At 40.4% G+C, this 18,315-nt stretch overlaps 2 protein-coding genes across 6 annotated transcripts in view; one reads left to right on the forward strand and one right to left on the reverse strand.

Moving 5' to 3' along the window:
• Nucleotides 1–9,240, reverse strand: part of SLK (STE20 like kinase) — a 49,410-nt gene extending 40,170 nt beyond the window's left edge. For all 3 annotated transcript variants that reach the window (XM_053984338.1, XM_053984339.1, XM_053984336.1), the window contains exon 1: nucleotides 8,509–9,240. In XM_053984338.1, the coding sequence (XP_053840313.1) occupies nucleotides 8,509–8,658 (150 nt within the window). In that variant the 5' untranslated portion in view covers nucleotides 8,659–9,240. The remainder of the gene's footprint in view (nucleotides 1–8,508) is intronic.
• A 213-nt stretch (nucleotides 9,241–9,453) lies between these two features.
• Nucleotides 9,454–18,315, forward strand: part of STN1 (STN1 subunit of CST complex) — a 39,045-nt gene continuing 30,183 nt past the window's right edge. For 2 of the 3 annotated variants that reach the window (XM_053984340.1, XM_053984342.1), the window contains exon 1: nucleotides 9,454–9,556. The gene's annotated coding sequence lies outside the window, so the exon portion shown is untranslated. Of the gene's footprint in view, nucleotides 9,557–9,809; nucleotides 10,493–18,315 lie in introns of those variants that run through there. The other variant, XM_053984341.1, reaches the window with a different exon arrangement.

The following is an 18,315-nucleotide window of genomic DNA, read 5'->3' on the forward strand; positions in this document are numbered from 1 at the left end:
CTCCCAGCTCATTACTAATTTGGATGGATTACAACCTAATTCTGCCTTAGGATGGGGATTCACCATTGTTTCCATACCAAGTAAACCAATTGTGATGTAGGCACAATTTCAGTTCTGGGGTAATGGTTCCCCCACAAAAAACTTTACTTTTGTTCACCCACTCATTTTAAATAACTGCATACTTGCAACTTAAGAAAAAATCGTCCTGAAAATAATAAAGTTTATTTATTCACGATGGCATTCTTCGTTTTCAAATTTTCTGAAGCAGACAAATGTTCAGGATGGACACTTGAAGGTAACAGTCAGTCCTCTGTAGTAACAAGAGATTTAGCAAATTTTAAACATTAATCAATACATTGATTTGACTATTGCAGTATGGTCTAAACTTTTCACTTCTTCATGTTCTTCTCCACAGAAAATAAAGTAAAATTTGAAAATCATATCATAGAATAGCATGCCTCAGGTAGTCAGAATATTCTTATAGCTACATTTTGTGTGGAACTTGATTCAAGCATGAGTCTAGGTTTGAGCAATTTCTTGCTCTAGGCTATAGGCAATCACCTAATTAGAAAATGGCTAAAAGATATAAACATGGAAGGCAGACAGGAAATACTTTGTGTCTCACTCACCTTCCAAATTACCATTCACATTTAGCTGCCTTACATTAACCTCTCTATATACACACATGAAATCCCACAAAATACTGAAAAACCCAGTCTTAATCCGAAATACTTAAAAAAAACCCAACACCAGGGACAAATCTATAACTTTAATATTTTAACTTGCTTTTACATACATTGGAAACTCCTTCAAGAAACACCATATCCTCCTAAAGCCCAGTATGGTAGTTTAAGCAGGTGAATTAAATATGAAAAGAATCTTACATTAACATTTTATTGCAATTTTTTTTTTTTGCTTCAGGTAAATCTTCTGCTGCATACACTTCAGCTGGTTTGTGTCATGAACCTAGAACATATTCAACAGAAAATCTGAAATGTCAGTAGAAATTAACATTTCCAGTAAAGCCTTCATTTTCTGTTGAAGTGTGAATACCATTACAAAGTGGTTTGAGGTAGCATACTAGCTTTTATTGAATATTAGGCAATTTTTATTGCCTGATATCCTTCAAACATATTCCATAAGTATTTGGGCTTCCTTCTCTCTAATAAAAATTCCTTCCCATTTGTGAGTGGAGAAACTGTATTTCCACATTACATATTTGAGATATATCTGAGACTTAAATTTCTTTCAAGCATTCCACACTGTAATCATGTTATAAAGTAATTAAATATGAACTAGAATGGGTATGTTATATGGTTTTACAGAAAAATTATAAAGCATCATTTTTTTTTACTCTGTGCTCTTAAATCAATCTGCTTTCTGTGCTATTAATTCCATCTGCTTTGTTTTCTAACTGTATATTTCATGGCTTTTCCATCACTAAACATAGAAAACTGGAACAATCCAAACAGTATCAAAAGAAAAGATAGCACCGGCATTGTAGTTGAGTAATTTGGCAGCTACTGTAAAATAAGACAATAGGCAAAAGAGGTGAGACACTATGAATTTGTCAACTCTGTATAATCTCAATATAATTAAAGGTTATTGGGGAAGTACAAAGAAGCAAAGACTGAAAAAGTATTTATAAATTACACATCAGCCACCAGGGTCTCAAGGAATGCATTTAAAATCTCAAATCAGAGAGTTTAATTACAGAGTCCTCTTGAACACAGACACAACTGTCATTGAAGGAAAATGATGTTTACAATCTTAGGAGATTCTCAAAATGTGGGTCATGGCCCACAAAACATGGAATTCATAAGTGTGCTCTAATTAAACAATGACAAAATCAAATAAAAAGAAATCTCGGACTGGGGATTGGGATAGTTGCAAATACAAACCAAACAAATTATTTCTAAAATATTGTTTACAGGGTGGTCAAAACGATAATTTGAGTCATTATCAACAGAAACCTTTCAACTATTGCTGTGCAACACTGGTGTGTGTTACTACTTGAAGGATTGTAGATCTGGAGGACCCTGCCAATGATTAAAAGTTTAACCACATGGTCTACAAAACCATTAACAAACCCCAGAAACCAACAAAAACCCCCCAAAAAACCCAGAGCAGAATTATTTATTAAAAGGACTGCATATGATTTAAGATAGAAGAATTATTTCACTAAGTCAGAACAGCTTAAAGAAGCTTCATTCTGCAATCTATTTGTCTTGAAGCAGTCACATTTAGCTTATGCCTGAAATCTCAAGTTTTACTTTCCAGACAAGAAAACACAGTCCAAACAGTTACACAAACAGTTAGATAAGAAATATGATATATCAGATGACATAAAAAAACAAAAGAGAACTTAATAAACATTAATAAAATCAAAGAATGAGTTCCTCTTTACTTAGAGTTTTAAACAGTTTACATAACTACGCTCACACCTTGGAAAAGATGACTACCTTACCAAGAACTGATCATAAGCATTCTATAATTATCCTCCACAAATTGTCTGCAGTTTTAGCTCCAAATTCAACAGACAGACAATACATTACTCATAAGTTAAGTATTGTGATGCTGATTTGAAGCCAAGTGATGCAAATATTTCCAAAAAGTGAGACATGGTGCTTTGCTCCTTTTGAATATTTCCTTGCTACAGACAAAAAGGAAAAGTAAGTAACAAGTAGCCATTTCAGTCAAGAAAGTTATCTCAGTCCACAATTTACAGATGGCTTTCTGGCACTACCATTTCCTCAGAAAACTTAGCTGGAGTGACAATGGGTGTAAAGAGCTCTGTAAAGCTTTCCCTTTGACAGATTTCCCAGAGTTTAAAACAGCCATACTGCCTTTTCCTTATCTGGTATCTTCTAATCAGGCTAAAACTGCAATAGTGTGAAAATAAAGGTAACATTGTAGGGCAAGTCACCAAGCTGATGAGCAAGATTACAATCGTTTGCCTTCTGTGAACTGTCATGCATCTTTTTTCATCATTCACGGCAGCCCTACAAGACTCAGGCCACTTTTACAGAGATTACTGTTCATAGCAAGTTTTAAGTAAAGTTTAGTTCTATTTTACTTAGACTAAATATTTAAAATATCATATTGGCACCTTATACATTACTCTCTTGAGAGTAAATCAACTCTCATATCCCCTCTATCTACTAATGCCTCAATGGCTAAACAAAGCAACACAGCACTTTAGAGAATATTATTAATTCAGATCTCCCGAGGGCAACTGCACCATTCTACTGCTCCAGTTTAACGAGAGGTCAATTTATATAGTCAATTATGAATGAAAATAAATTAGAAGAAAACATATTTGGTATAGCAAACAATTTTAATCAAAATTGCCAACAGTTCTACACCACTGATTCATTCTTCTGTATTGAACTTCAATTTAGAACATTTTCACCTGCTATTTCTTTCCAGGTCTGGGCTCATGGCAGAGTCAGCGAAACTCGTTTGTGAAACACCGTGTTTGACTGGAAACTTTCAAATATGAGTTTATCTTCCAACTAGTACCAAACATGTAGGACTTCAGACAAACTCAAGCAACATCTTTCCAGAGGGAACTATATCATTCATAAAGGAATGTCTGCAAAGTTTCAACAGCTCTACCAAATTCTTCTAAAGAATTAGTGGAACTAATGACACCACATAAGTAAAAAGATAAAGAGTAGAAAAAACAAAGCCTATCTGTGCTTCAAGCTTAGATATTAAGTGGTCAAAATCTGTTCCTGGATTTCCTAGGTTACAGATGTAAAATATATCTGCCCTAGGAAGCAGCATGGTACATTACTATCATCTGGTAACTTCAAATTGAAATATGCAACTGCAGGAATTTAGAACATTATGCTGAAGACCAAAGAAATTAGAAAGTATAAATTCTCCTTGCTCTGTCCTTAATTTGTTTATAGGTCAGACTAATTAATGCATTTTCTAGGATTAGAAAATAAGTTATTATGTTAGTGGTACACAAAAAAGTACTTCTAAGCAGCTAACAGCAGTCAGTTCATATTTAAATATTAAAAGGAATTAAGAACACATAGTAATTAAATTATATAATTGGTCCAGTCTTATTAAATCACTACTTTAAAATTCTATTTGTTTCTACCTGCTGTAAAAGACATTAAAACAAAACCTAGCTGTCCTGTAAGTCATATAGGTACATTACAGATAAGATGGTTTCAAATACAAATACAAAAACTTAACTTAAATGAAGCAACACCATTGGGTTATTTGACTTGAAGAAACACTGTTGTCAGAAGTCCACTATGACCAGCCAGAGGTGAGTTGGTACTGGCCACTACTACCAATAGAAGTAAACATGACCACTTAATGTAGTTATAATTTTCAGAAGATAATGCAATTGGTTAATGCTGTTCACCATGATTAGGGTTATCAGCTTGCAAAGAATTTATTCTCTGAACCTAAAGAAAAAAGTTTTTTTTTTAAACAAAGAACCAGTTAATTGCTCAGAGATGGAAAACTTGTGCTAGTAACTTCATATGAAGTTTTATTTTGTTTTCTGAACTCCTATGACAATTTTGTATACACAATGCTTCCAACATCTTAGATTTAGTGTAACGGATGAGATGATATAAAGGGGCAGAACAGTTCGAACAAAGAAGGCTGAATGAAATTCCAAGTCAGACAAGTCCAAAAGATTCCTTAATTAAAATATATATATACTATGTACTATCTCTATATACACATACCATATATTCTGTCTTATATCGTAGTGCCACATATGTTTTACCTTTATAGAATCTGTTCCCATAGAAGACTTAAAATTAGTACATTTGTGCAGATGGTACCCATAATAATCATAATCATGGCCAAAAGTACATTAATTTCTTGGAGGAGTATCCTCTAGTAAAGAGCTCAGAGATAACAACTAGACACTATGAAAATGCCTTTCTGCAATGTAAGTCTTCTATATGAGTGTACAGTGTTCTTACTGCCAAAAGAGGCTGGCAAATTTTACTGAAATATAGGCCCAAGACTTTATTTAATTCAAAAGGTTAACTGAGGAAGATAAACATCATTAATGAAAATGCAGATATCTGCAGCAAGAAAGAGCCACACATCACATCAGGCACTTGAAAGGTCTGTTTTCACACCATCTGAATATTTACTTCTGGGAATTCAGAAAATAGTTTAAAGCTGATGAAAGTCGTGAACAGACTGATCCACCTGACAGCAATGTTTACAATGTGCACAGAACTGCGATTTGACACAATAGGGTACTAGAACACACAATACAGCAACATGATATAATAATGTAGCTACTTTCTAAAGCAAACTGATTATAATTACAATAAGAGCCCATGTTTTCCCAGGGCACTTAACCTAATCAAATCAAGAGCAGTTTCAAACTGTCCCTCTTTTGTTTTACACAGAATCACAGCAGTTTTTTGTGTCTGACTGCCAAATTTCAAAGTTGAAATCAGCCTCCAGTGCTAATATTATGCATCTCCAGTGTCTGTCAGAACTCTAGCAGTCCACTCAGTAATTCTAAATAATCCATGAAAAGCACATAAAAGAGATTGGAAAAAAAATCTATCATCAGGAAACTCGAAATTCTCTTCAAGGGCCATCACCTGACACTGAAGTAGTGCAAGGATCTATAAAATGTAAAAGGACAGAAAACCACACCATCATTCATTAGCCAAGAGCAAAAAGAAAACAGCCTAAAAGTGGCCTCTTTGAAGAGCCTGAAAAGGGCCAGAATAAAAAGTCCTACACGGCTATAAACCTTTGCCATCAGTAATCTGCAATTACAGAGCTCCTCTGATCACAAGAGACTTGCAACAGCAGTTGAAACAGAGTATTTCTAAACATTACTTACAAGTCTGTGAATACAAATGTATGAATTGTCAGAACTCAAAAAGCCTTAGAATGCTGCAACAAACAGCTTCAAAGGAAATAAGTTCTTCTAGAAATTTGGCTAAGGTATTAAAAAAATAAGCAAGATCCTTGTACTTGATTGCAAAGAAGGAGAATGAATCACAAGTTTTCAATGACCTTAAGACTTCTGTACACAAAACTAATTATCACTGGACAGCATTTTTAAGTAAATAATTTAATCAGCAAGGCTTCCCAGTACTGTCAGAATCATTTAGAGTTGTTTTTGAGCTGTTATTTAAATATTTGACACTTTGTTCAGAAGATCAGTTACACAACTAAACCAATTATTCCTCTATGGGAAATCATAGCATGCAACCAATCTAACCTACATTTTAGAAATTCAAAGTATACAAAGACTTATTTATATGGCAATTCCATTTTAACATGCATCTGCCAAAACGCTGTCACACACAGATCCTAAGATCTTAAACAAAGGCAAATGTACTTTTGGCAAATGTAACTGACACTGGGGTGATGGGGGGGGTTGGCAAATAAAACAAAATCCATTACACAAAATGAAAACCCCAACCCCCACACTTCCATTACCTAAAGACAAAGTCTTTAAGCATTCTTGAGAGCTTTGTTCTGGCTTTTAGTTCTGAATTCAAAATTTGAGAAGCAATTGAATGTCTATTCCTGCAGCTTGTCATTTGAGGTGTGTATATCCATGAAAGAACAACCTAACACACCTTTCTTGCTTTCCACACTGTTTCTTGGGAAGCACGCTCAGGTGCAGGAACACAAGTAAAGTTTGTATCCAAGTGTAAGCCTCCTTCTCAAACTAGATGGAAACAAAAAGAATGCTGATGAACACATGCAGTAACCTACCATTTTTTTTTAAATGGGGAATTTTTTCCAGGAATACTGCCTGTTAATTCTCATAAGGATGAACTTCAACAAGTTGACCAGAGTAACCACATCTGTAATTCTGCCTACGAACAATTTCAACAGTGAACTCTGTCATTTCAGTCAGAAATAAATCTCGAAGTGAAAAATGACATCCCAGTGAAAAACATTCTCCTGTTTGTGTATAGAGTACACTGAAATACAAATTTTACCAGCTGCCTTGCTCAGACACCTTACTCAAGTACTATTGCTAATACAGACATGCCTACAGATGAAGTGAGAAGAGGTTTGAGGATGGGAGGGGAAGTGCACGTGGGGGAAGAGGAAAACACATTTAGAATTACATCTGAGGCATATTTTCAGAAAATGGGAATCAAAACTCCACTATGAAGCTCAAACTAAAACTTTAATACTCTGGAAGCGCTGTTAGAGATGTTATGTTTTTGTGGTGAGCAGGCTTTATGATAGAGCAACTTCAGACACATTCCCATCCATTTAAGAAAAAAAACCAGAACTCTGATCTTCAAAAATGACATAAGAACCACCATCTAGACTGTGTATTACACCAGCACCTAAATCAACTAGATGTTCTTAATATAGAACATTGACATAAATTCCTTGGGTGAAATGACCCCACCTAACATTCTGACCGTACTGTGGCACTTCTGCTCAAATATACAAACAGGTGATACCACCACAGTACAATAGAACCTAAAATAACTTCTACCAAAAATAGCACAAGTTTCATGAGCACCCAGATTTCATAAACTCTCAAATGCAGTACTCTAAATATGTTTCTTGACCGAATTAGCTCTCAGAAACACTGTAAATGCCATCCTCTCGTGCTATTTTTTCTTAGTCTCCAGAACCTGCTCCAGAGCTTCAATTCATGTCAGTTCCCAATTCTCTCATGCTTATCCATCAGGATGTTTTTTCCACGCTATCCAAACCAAACATGGAGCATTAACACCCTTTTAGAAAGGGGCAACGTAGCTGAAGATTTGCCTGAAAGCTAACTCTTGTCAAACACAGCAGGGTTGTATCTATGTCATTGTAGTCGACTTGGCTTGATAAATTCTAGATAAGCATCCTTAAAAACCCTACTTGTACCAGTACACTTGAAGATTTAAAGAGCAAACAACTGAGAGAAGTTAGGAGATCCAACACATGGATTCCGGCACACAGGGAAAGCCAAGAGAACACAGGTCTTTAATTCAACTCCACATGGAACAAGATGGGAGAATGCCCAGTGAAGCGACGACAGCCTGACTCGGTACACTACACATGAAGCAAAAAGATAGTTTTACTGTTCATGGGGTTCCTTCCGTACAGGGAAAAAAAAAAAAAAAGTATGAACTTCGGATCTAAGAAAATGCAGTCTTTGTAAGGTTAGGAGCCATGCTGTACACGAGTCCCAAAATAAAAACCCAAAACACAGAGAGAAGTGAGCAATCCAGCAGCGGGCAGGGTGGAGCAGAAGGCGGGACAATGACCTAATAGGTCTTTTCTATCTTTAGTTTCACGAGGCTCCGTGGCCAAGAGGCGCCGGGATGCCCCGCTCTGCCTCGGGCCGCGTCCCCGCGCAGCGCTCAGCGCCCCAGCCGAGCTCTCCCGAACTCGGCGCTGCCAGCAGGAATCCCGAGGTGAGGAGCCGGCAGACAGGGAGCCCGAGGCAGCGCTGCAGGCACAAGCAACGCTCCGAGTCACTTTTCAGCTATGGGAACACAAGCGACCCGCGCTGCCCGCCCTTACCTTGAACACTTTACCGAAAGCACCATCGCCCAGCTCTCCTATGATTTCCCAGAACTCCTCAGGGTTCAAATCCCTCTTGACGTGCTCGTATTGTTTCTTCTTCTTCTCGCCGCCCAGCTTGAAGATCTTACGAAAGTTGAAGAAGGACATTTTGGCTGCAGCCGAGGGATGGGGCGGCCGCCGATGCCCCCTCCGCCCGCCGGGACCACCTGGCGCGGGCGGTGATGCCGGGCGCGATTCCCACGCGGAGACCAAAGTCTTGGCGTCGCCCGGGAAGCGCCGTCACCGCCGGGCGCTGCGGGGAGACAACACCCCGCGATGCCCCGTACGGGGCCGGGCTCGGCGCTGCTCTCCTCGACGGGCTCGGCGGTCCCTACTCGGCCGGGCCGGTCACCATCGCGGCAGCAACAAGTGCCGGGCTCCCTGCTCGGGACGGGCGGCGGCGGAGCCGGAGGAGGGGTCACGGCTCCGATGGGAGGGGGCAGCTGCTGCGCGCCGGGCAGCGGGGAGCGGTCACGTCCCGCCTCGCAGGACGGGGCGGATGCAGGGAGGGGCGGAGGCTGCCCCGCTCCAGGCTCCGGGCCGGTGTCCTCGCGGAGCGGCGTCCCGGGGTAGCACAGCGGCCGAAAATGACGCTTCGCTGCCGGCCTCTCTCCCGCTCGCTCGCTCCCTCGCCCTGTCGCGGAGCGGGGCCCGGGCGGCTCCGCTTCCTGCGGGGCGGCACCGGCGGCACCTCCGCCCCCTCCGCCCTCGCTCCCGCCCGCCGCCGGCGCGTGCGCCCCGCGCTCCCGCCCCTCTTCCCGCGCTCCCGGAACCGCCTCGCGCCCCTCCCGCCGCTCCGCCGCCAGCGCACGCGCAGCAGCGCGCGCCCCGCCGCTCCCCCTTTCCCCCCGCGCGTGCGCACGCGCCGCACCGGCAGCACGCGCGGCCCTCCCCCGCCAACGGCTCGGGCCCGGCACAGGCGGGGGGAAGGGGCGGGGCTTGCTCTGTCCACGTGACGCGGCCGCGGCGGCCCCAGCCAATAGGAGCGCGCGGAGGCTCCGGGCGGGTAAGTCGGTGTCGGGCTCAAGATGGAGGGGGCGATCTCGCCCCCCGCGAAGCTCAGAGCGGCGCTGGCGCGGGGATCGAGTGCTCGTCCCTCCCTCTGTCCCTTTAGTCAGCTGCGTGCCGTTACGGGAGGGGCGTGCGGCAGAGGGGCCCTTTTTCCCCTGATCCCGGAGGACGCCCCTTGCCTCTCTCCCTGCCGCGCCGCTGTCCCGTGCAGGGGGGGTGTCCGCAGCCCTGTTCCCTAGGCGGGGACAGCTTCCCCTCAGTGCTGCCTGGGTGCCCTGAGCCCCCAGGCCCGCCGCGGGAGCCGAAGGGCCGCGAGGGGCTCCCTCTGCGTGTCAGGAGCCTTAAGTGGGCCGGTAGTGCCTCCTGGGGGGCTGGGGCTTGGACGTGCAGCTGTGAGGAAAGTGTTGGTAGCAACAGACGACGTTTGAAAACTTTCTTTTGTTTGTGGTCCGGTGCTGTCCCTAGACCTGCTACTGGTTTATCTTCTGTCATAGCAGGGTGTGACATTCTTGTGCTGCCCATTTGGTATCTTCGGTATCTTATTTAATCACTGGGACAGGCCTGAATTTCCTTATCTCACAACCTTCTCTTCCCACAAGTGTTTCCTTCCTCATCCTGAAGTATAATTGTATTTTAATAGTTGTGTTGTGTCCACGCCACCCAATGCGGGGCGTTTCCTCACTTGACAGCAAGAGGCGTTCCCGTTGCCTGGATTAGGGCAATTAGCAGACGTGGGGACAGAGTTTGGGCTGTGACAAGGCTGGAAGTCGATCCAGCAGCAGCTGGGGCGATGCTGAGACCTCAGAGACATCTGACAGTGAGACAAACACCCAGGGAAAATCGTGTAATGCCGTATCCTCGTATGAACCTGAGTGCCTGCAATTGCCATTAACTTAAGCTGCATGATGAGCTTCTGAAGATCAAGCCTCTGGTGTGCATCATTCCCCAGACCATTTTATTAGCGTGACAATAGTTTCCTATATAAGGAGGATAGTCCGTGTGTAAATTCAGTAATAATAATGAGGCATTGAGATGCCCCTGACACAAAGCGCTTATGAATTGAACAACAGGGTTCTGTCATGAGTCAATTTCTTTAAACTGTATAAAATCAGTTTCACGGGTAGTCCCACCCTATGAATAGAGAGCCTTTCAAGTACTCTTGCTAAACTGATTTGTTGTAATAATCAGCGTTTGTTTTTCAAAAATGATATTCGGCTTTATGGGCTCCTTGTACTGACAGCTTGGCCACAAAACGTAAAACTGTTCAGGGGGGTGTTAAGACCAAGACTCTTTATGTGTGTGAGGGCAAAAACAAGAAATAACTGCAATCCAAAGGAGCTGTTTTATCTCCTGTGATCTGGCTGGCTGGCTCCACCTATTAATTTCATAGGGAAGTTTCATTCAGATAGTTTGAATTAAATACAATAATAAAGAGAGTGTTACCAGCAGCAGTTTAGCTTCTCACATCTTAATTTTTAAAGTTCAGTTTCTTTTTCCTCTCTAATTTTTCTTTTGCCACTTCAGGTGGGATGATAGCATTGATTTGGATATTAAAATACAATGATGGCTTAAATAATAATTTTCATTAATATTTGTGATTTAATATTTTGATTTTAACTTGCTTTCTATTGGCTAAAAAGTGCTTTGGGACTGATTTCTGCAGGTTTATTTAAACTGACTGCTTTATAGAGGATGGGGAAATAAAGGAATCCAAAGCCATAGCGTGAATTCCTTGTACTGAGGCAGGATTATCTTTTCTTTAGCCTCAGGGTTAATGGCAGTGGAGTGGGAGGGGGGCAGGTGGGGGGTGTTTATATGTGAATGTTAGAGTTTATAATAACTGGAAAGAGAGGCAAAACGAAAAGAAAATTTGGTGAGTTATATGTGAAGAAGAGAAGTTGAGCTGGCAGCTGTGGGCTGGGATAGCAGGGCCTGGTTCTGCCTCAGCTCTGTTACAAACACTGGGCTGTGCAGAGTTCACACGCAGCACCTCTGCCCTGTGTGGGTTCCTGTGTGACAACAGAGGCTCGCTCGGAGCAGAACGTTGGTGCCATCCTACCAAGGACTGAACGTTAGCAGGTGCTGCATGTCTGCTGCTTTAGACTTGTATAAACAGTCTTCCTGTTCCAGAGAGCTTTTAATTCATATGACATTGAAAATATAAGATGAAAGTCTGGTACGAGAAAGGAGCACTTAATCTAGTGATAAGGCTTTGCTTTTAACTTCTTTCTTACTCTTGAACAAGTAATTCAAGATAAAACCAGGATATATGAAAAGGAAAACTATGACTCCATCTCATTCTTTCCCTTATTCTTTCATTCTGGAGTTACAGCTTGCCACTCAATTCTGAAAATAAACTCCATAAGGTGAAGGTTAAGTGCTAGTAGCAAATCCTTCCCAATTTGCTGTGACTTCCTGGTTTGGAGGAGCCTGTATGAAGCCTGGATTTTGTGTGTGTGTATTTTTTTTTTTTCCTGATAGCAGTTCTTAGGATTGTAAAAGTTTCCAGATGGTAAGGATAAAAAGGTAAAAGTGAATTATATTAAATTTCTCCTTTAGGAATTTAAAGCAATGCTTTTTGAAAATTCATTGTTTCTTTTAAATGTCAGAGGAAGATGTTAAAGTAAAGATGTTAAAGAGCTATTTTGATTGTGCATCACATATACTGGCTTAAAATAGCTGTAAACTCTTTATGACAATATTTTTCATCTCTTTGTGAATTAGAAATCTCCTTTATACTTCCTGCTGTTTAATATCACCATCCTTTCTCATTGACTCAATCACTTACACTTGCAACTGTTCCTAACTCCCTCTTTAAGTTGTTTCTTTTAAACTGCTCCAATTTCTCTTAATTGAAAGTAAACACTTCAGAAATTTAATTTGAAATGTGTTCTTTACAAGATTTGTTGCCCTTTTGCTGCAGTCCTACATTCTGTCTTCAGTTCTTTCAAAATATTTAATGGTATATTTTTATATTGTCTTGACTTTCTGTCCACCCACACTTTCACTGATCTCCAAAATTCTTTCTGGTGATTGAGCTCATTGAACTGCTGTAAGGTCATAGGTGGCTTGTTTGTGGTTAAATCTGGACTGTAATTCTTGTTTCATCCGTCTTAATATGTCTGTCACCTTTGGCACTCAGCACTGTCCTTTCTGTTTCCTTTAATCGATGTACCCCATGTTTTTATTGATGTTTTCTAGTAATGTGGTGGCATTTTTTCATCGGCTCTGCCATTTCTCCTCTGATCTGTTCCCAAAGTTAACATTTTGTGCTGTATTGGGCTCATTTCAGTTCTAAGCACCAATGCAGCTTCTAGATCACTGTAGTGATCCCCAGTCCAGGGGGATGATCGCTGTCCTGGTCCTGTGGCCACACTGTTTCTGATAAAGGCCAGGATGCCGCTTGCCTTCTTGGCCACCTGGGCAACTCCTGGCTCATGATAAACTGCTGTTGACCAGTGCCCTTGGGTTCTTTTCCTCTGGGCCACTTTCCAGCCACTCTGTCTCAGCCTGTAGCCCTGCATGGGGCTGCTGTGACCCAAGTGCAGGACCTGGCACTTCCCCTCCTTAAGCCTCACACCACTGGCCTCAGCTCATTGATCCAAGCTGCCCAGATCCCTCTGCAGAGCCTCCCTGGCTGCCAGCAGATCAACACTCCTGCCCAGCTTAGTATTGTTTGTGAACTTAGTGAGGGTGCACTCGGTCCCCCATCCGGATGATGGATACAGATATTAAACAGGGCTGTTCCCAGCTCTGATCCCTGGGCACAGCCCTTGTGGCACCGCTCACCACCACGCTCTGGGCCCGGCCCTCCAGGCAGTTTTGTAGCCAGCAAAGAGAGCCCCTGTCCAGGCTTTGGGCTGCCAGCCTGTCCAGGAGAACACTTGGAACACAGTATCGAAGACTTTTCTGAACTCCAGGTGGACAACATCCACAGCTTTTCCCTCATTCATTGGGTGGATCATCTGGTCATGAAAGGAGGTCAGGAGATCAAGCAGGACCTGCCTTCCCAAAAGCCACGTTAGCTGGGCCTGACCCTTTGGTCATCCTCTACATGCTACATATACAACACTCCTAAAGCCTTTCTAATAAATGTACCATTGATATAGCTGTGTCTTAGAGACTTCTCTTTCTGTTATGCAGAACAAAAAGAGACTTAGTTTTGTACTCAGTATTTTTTAAACATTTATGATATGAGTAACAGGAATAGTTCAGTCATAAATAATACAAACAGGAAAAAAATAGAATACCAGAGGTTGAACACTCAAGAGCTTGCCCATATCTTAGCCAGAATCAATACTCAGGCTCCTATCAATAACCTGGGTATACTACTATTTATTATATGCTTTGGTTTTTTTAACCGCCTTACTGGAGGACCAGTTAATCTAAGAATTGCCATAGAAGGATGTGGCATTTGGAAGCTTCAACATGCAGTAAAAAAACATTGAATGTTAAAATGTTTAGGAATAGGATTAGTCTAATTTTGGCTTCAGAAAAGTCTGTGTGTTTAATCTAAATTTGCCATACTTTTTCAGCAGTCAGTGGGGAAATGTATCTTCACAGGGCAATTCACCTTCCCCATTTTATATACTTATCTTTATCAGAGTATTTGTCTGTGTAAGCTGAATTTTCCTGGTAACATATAATGGGAGTTCTTCCTACCTATAGAGACTCCACTGCCAGCAGAACTCTTGGAGTGAGTGCATTTCTCTTGATGTCAGCAACACTTCTGGGAATGATGACAGAGCAGATATAAAAATGCCAAATTACCTGAATGTTTCCAAGCAAACCTGTGATGGTTTATTAAATGGACTTCATCTGAAATTAAATGGCAGAAGGAAAAAGCAATAATAAAAATATCAAAGTTTGAATAAGGATCAGATATTTCAACAAAAAATACAAGAATATTTCTTGGAAACATGTCATGCCAAAAGCATTCAAGTTTTAACATGTTGACTTTATTGAAGCTATAGCAAAAAAATGTTTTTTTCTTATTGCTTCCAGTTGATCTACAAGAAAACCCTCTTCAAGACTGATATTCAGAAATAGTCATATGTCTTTGTAGGGGAGTGAGAAGCAAACCTCAGATTTAATGGAATGCATCAACAACTTGAAACTTACATAGCTGATTCTCTTTGATTAATTGACTTCTGCAATTAAGAACTTCAGATCCTTATGATAAAGCTTTTCAAGAAGGCCACATGCCTTTTGGTTTGTATTTAACTCAAAAAGCTCATTTTGTAGGAATTTTCAGTTAATATTAAAATACTGAGCTGCACTGGTGGATAGTTGCATATTTTTCATACAGTAGTTAGTCTAATAAAAGTTCTCTCCATATTGTGATGACTGTAACAATTTTTCACAGAACCACACAGGACTAAGTCCATCTAGAACACTCTTTTTTTTTTTCAATAATAATAATAATATACTTTGAAATACTACTACTTTTAGCTATAGTGCTGTATTCCTTCTAACCACTTTAATAATTTGAGGTTATATTTCATTTGAAATGAGATTGATTTGATCAAAACTGTACATGAACACAAAGCAAATTATTTAAAACTTGTGGAGCCCCCTCCATCTGATAGCTATTAGAAGCTTTAGTTAAATCACATGAAAGCAAATAGTGCACCATGATTGCCTTTCCTCCAGATGGTAATTAGACATTTTCCTCTTGCATAGCAGTCACGAGCTGATTTGCTCTTTTTGTTTGTGGCTTTCAAATTTGCATTAGTTCACATAGTAGCTAGGATTAGAAATTTATTAAGGGATAAAGATAGCTTTGCATCTCAGTGTTGCTCTCAGTCAATACTGGCACAAAAAATGTCTGAACAGAAAGCCCACATGTATTGCTGCTTTTCTTTCCCTAAATCCTGATTTTCTTTTCTTTCACTGTTTCCCAGGAGCCTTTTTTTTCCAGAATGGACTTTGTGTTCTCTTGTGATCCTGATCAGCTCTGGAATCTTGAGACCAAATAACTTGTTCTGTAATATGAAATTTTTTTTTTTTTTTTTAATTATGGCTGGCTGGCTGGCCAGCCATCAGACCCAATCCTGGCTATGTGGTAAGGATAACCAGGAAGTTTATTATGCCTTCTACAATTAGTATTAAAAACATATCATCCTGTCAAATAGGGAACATTTCCTACACACACAATAAAGGAAAATTTGACAACACTAAAGACTTGATTTCCTAGTAATATCCCAAAAAGAGACATTTCAGTGGGATAATACTGCAGATATGTCTACTAGCAAAAAGGGGAAATAACACAGAATATGAGATACCAACTGTTTATTAATGTAAAGCTAGACTTTAAAATATGAAATGATTTTACTCTAAAAAGCTAAGCTTTTCTTTGCATAATGTTACTTTTGCATTACAACCATGTTTATAATAATTTCTGTGTACAATGTTCTCTTTTTACCTAGAAAATGAGGCAAAAAAATAGTTGACTGTTGTAAAGTAGAATTTGGTCTCCTGTAGGATCTCATTTCGGTACAGCAGCAATGAGTGGAGCTGCAATAATATGGCAATTGTTAAGGCAAACAGCAGCTACTGTGTGTCCAACAATAGTCTGTGCAAACTTTGGCCACTAGCACTTGCTTATGACAGAACAGAGTATTGTGATGTGATGCACTTTTTGTCTCAAGTGCCCTGAAATGTTTATTTTTTGACAGAAGGGATCTTTAATAGCTAATCCTCAAAATTATGTTTTATAGTACACTGTGTGATATTTATGGATTAAGCCAAAAAAAGCCCATTACATTACACGGACTGAATTGTATGAGGAAATAAAATTTTACATGAAAAATAATTCCTGTGGCTTCTGACTGAGCACTAATACATTTTTCTGGATAGGGTATACAGGAGTGACTTCCTTTCAGAGCGTGAGGTAGGAAATGGCATTTATTCAAATTCAAATGCAATTAAGGAGACACTTAAATTAGTTTATAAAAGGCTGTTGTTTTCTTTACATACCAAGAAGTCGGAAATAGTAATGAGTTTATCATGTTAACTATGACAGTGATTCATGGAAGAAGTTACAGTCACAGGGAGTTATTTTCTTTCCAGTATCTAAATAACGTTCTGTCCATTTCATGCCTTTCAATGGGATTTGGAACAAGGTTTTAAAGATGGGCGAAAACCAAGTCATAAGTTAATTACTTTGACATCTCAGGTTGTAATGGAGTGCTCTGTAGTGCAATGAATGTTCATATAAATTCTGACTTATTCCAGAAGCTGTTCTAATTTAGACCAGATGCATAAACCAGTTTAAAGGGGAGGGAGGGAAATGAACAGGAATGCTTGCCTCTAGAAATTGAGTCAAACTTGTGGAGTTCACAGGCACAGTAGCCTCAGAAAGCTATTAACCAATGCTTGTCACTTCCATGCAAATTTCTGAAATTTGAAAATGTTCATTCAGGAGGTGATGCTAAATCTATGTTACACTGCTAAAACAGAGTAGGAAAGGTAACTTTTTATTCTCTTTCCTCTGTTAGTTAATTCCTTTGTGTTGTATCAGTAAATTACAGAATCACAGAATGGATAAGCTTGGAAGGGTCCAACCTCCTGCTCAAGCAGGGCCCCTTAGACCACATTAGTGAGGATTCTGTCCAGACAGTTCTGGAATGTCTCCTGTGAGGGAGACTCCACATCCTCTCTGGGCAGTCTGTTCCAGTGCATGTTCTCCCACACAGATTTCTTGATCCATGGGAAATTGTATCTAATGCATGGGACAAGGATCAGAAAGAGCTACTTCTGCTGGTTTCTTTGTTACACACTTCCCTGTTAGTTTTTTCAGAATCATGCTTTTGGAAAATTGAGTTTGAAAACCTTGTTACAAAGTTTAGCTTGTATATAAAACAAGTTTCGATGCCAAAATGAGCCCATCTAGGACTTGAAGCTTTGTCCGCCTTCCTTCCAAGGCTGTGGATGTTGGAGGAGCCAGTTTGGGAAACACGTTACAAGTTACGACATGGAGACATTAACTCCACTGGAAGACTGTTACACAACAGCCATGTCAGTTTATTGATGTAACAAGGCTTTTTTTGCCCCTACCTATATCCTGCTTTATGGGCATTGTGGGCAATGCCTTTCTGGGTTGTTAGATTCCCCACTGGCTAAAGGTTGCAGTGATGGGCCTCTTGTCTTGCTCTTCACTTACCAGTGAAGTGTATTGTAATAAAACCTAATGTCAGTAAAAGACATACAATGTTTAGAATTTCAAGGAGTATCTTAAAGAAAAAATCTATAGTTCTTTCTTTGGTAAATTGTTATCTGAACAGCTTAGACAAATGTTAAACCCTTGTACAAGTAACATTTCAGGAAGTGCTACATTTCTGGAAGTTCAGAGGAGTTCTAGATTTCTTAATTTTGTTTTGAAACTATGTCTTTCAATTGGACTTGTACTTACATATAAGAACTACAAGACATGCAGCATGTAGCATCACAACTGACAGGATTTAACATGACAGAAGCAGAAAGTGGTTTATTATGAAAGACTGAAAGTGCTTGCCCCATCTTGATTTGTCACAGAATAACCAGGAAGGTGGTGTATCCAAACTGGCCTTACCTTACTGTTTGATAGTTTTCCAACAGCTGTTTTCCAGGAGCCTTTTTTTGTCTTTCAATAATGTGTTTTGGTCTCACTGATGGTGTTCATCTTGTAACTGGTGTTGGATACTTTCTTTTAATTATGTATTTTTTTAAAAGCCTCTGGGTGAATTTCATGTCTAGAATCTTTGTTCCATATTA

Source organism: Vidua macroura, chromosome 8, assembly GCF_024509145.1.
Source record: "Vidua macroura isolate BioBank_ID:100142 chromosome 8, ASM2450914v1, whole genome shotgun sequence".
Taxonomy (NCBI): Eukaryota; Metazoa; Chordata; class Aves; order Passeriformes; family Viduidae; genus Vidua; species Vidua macroura.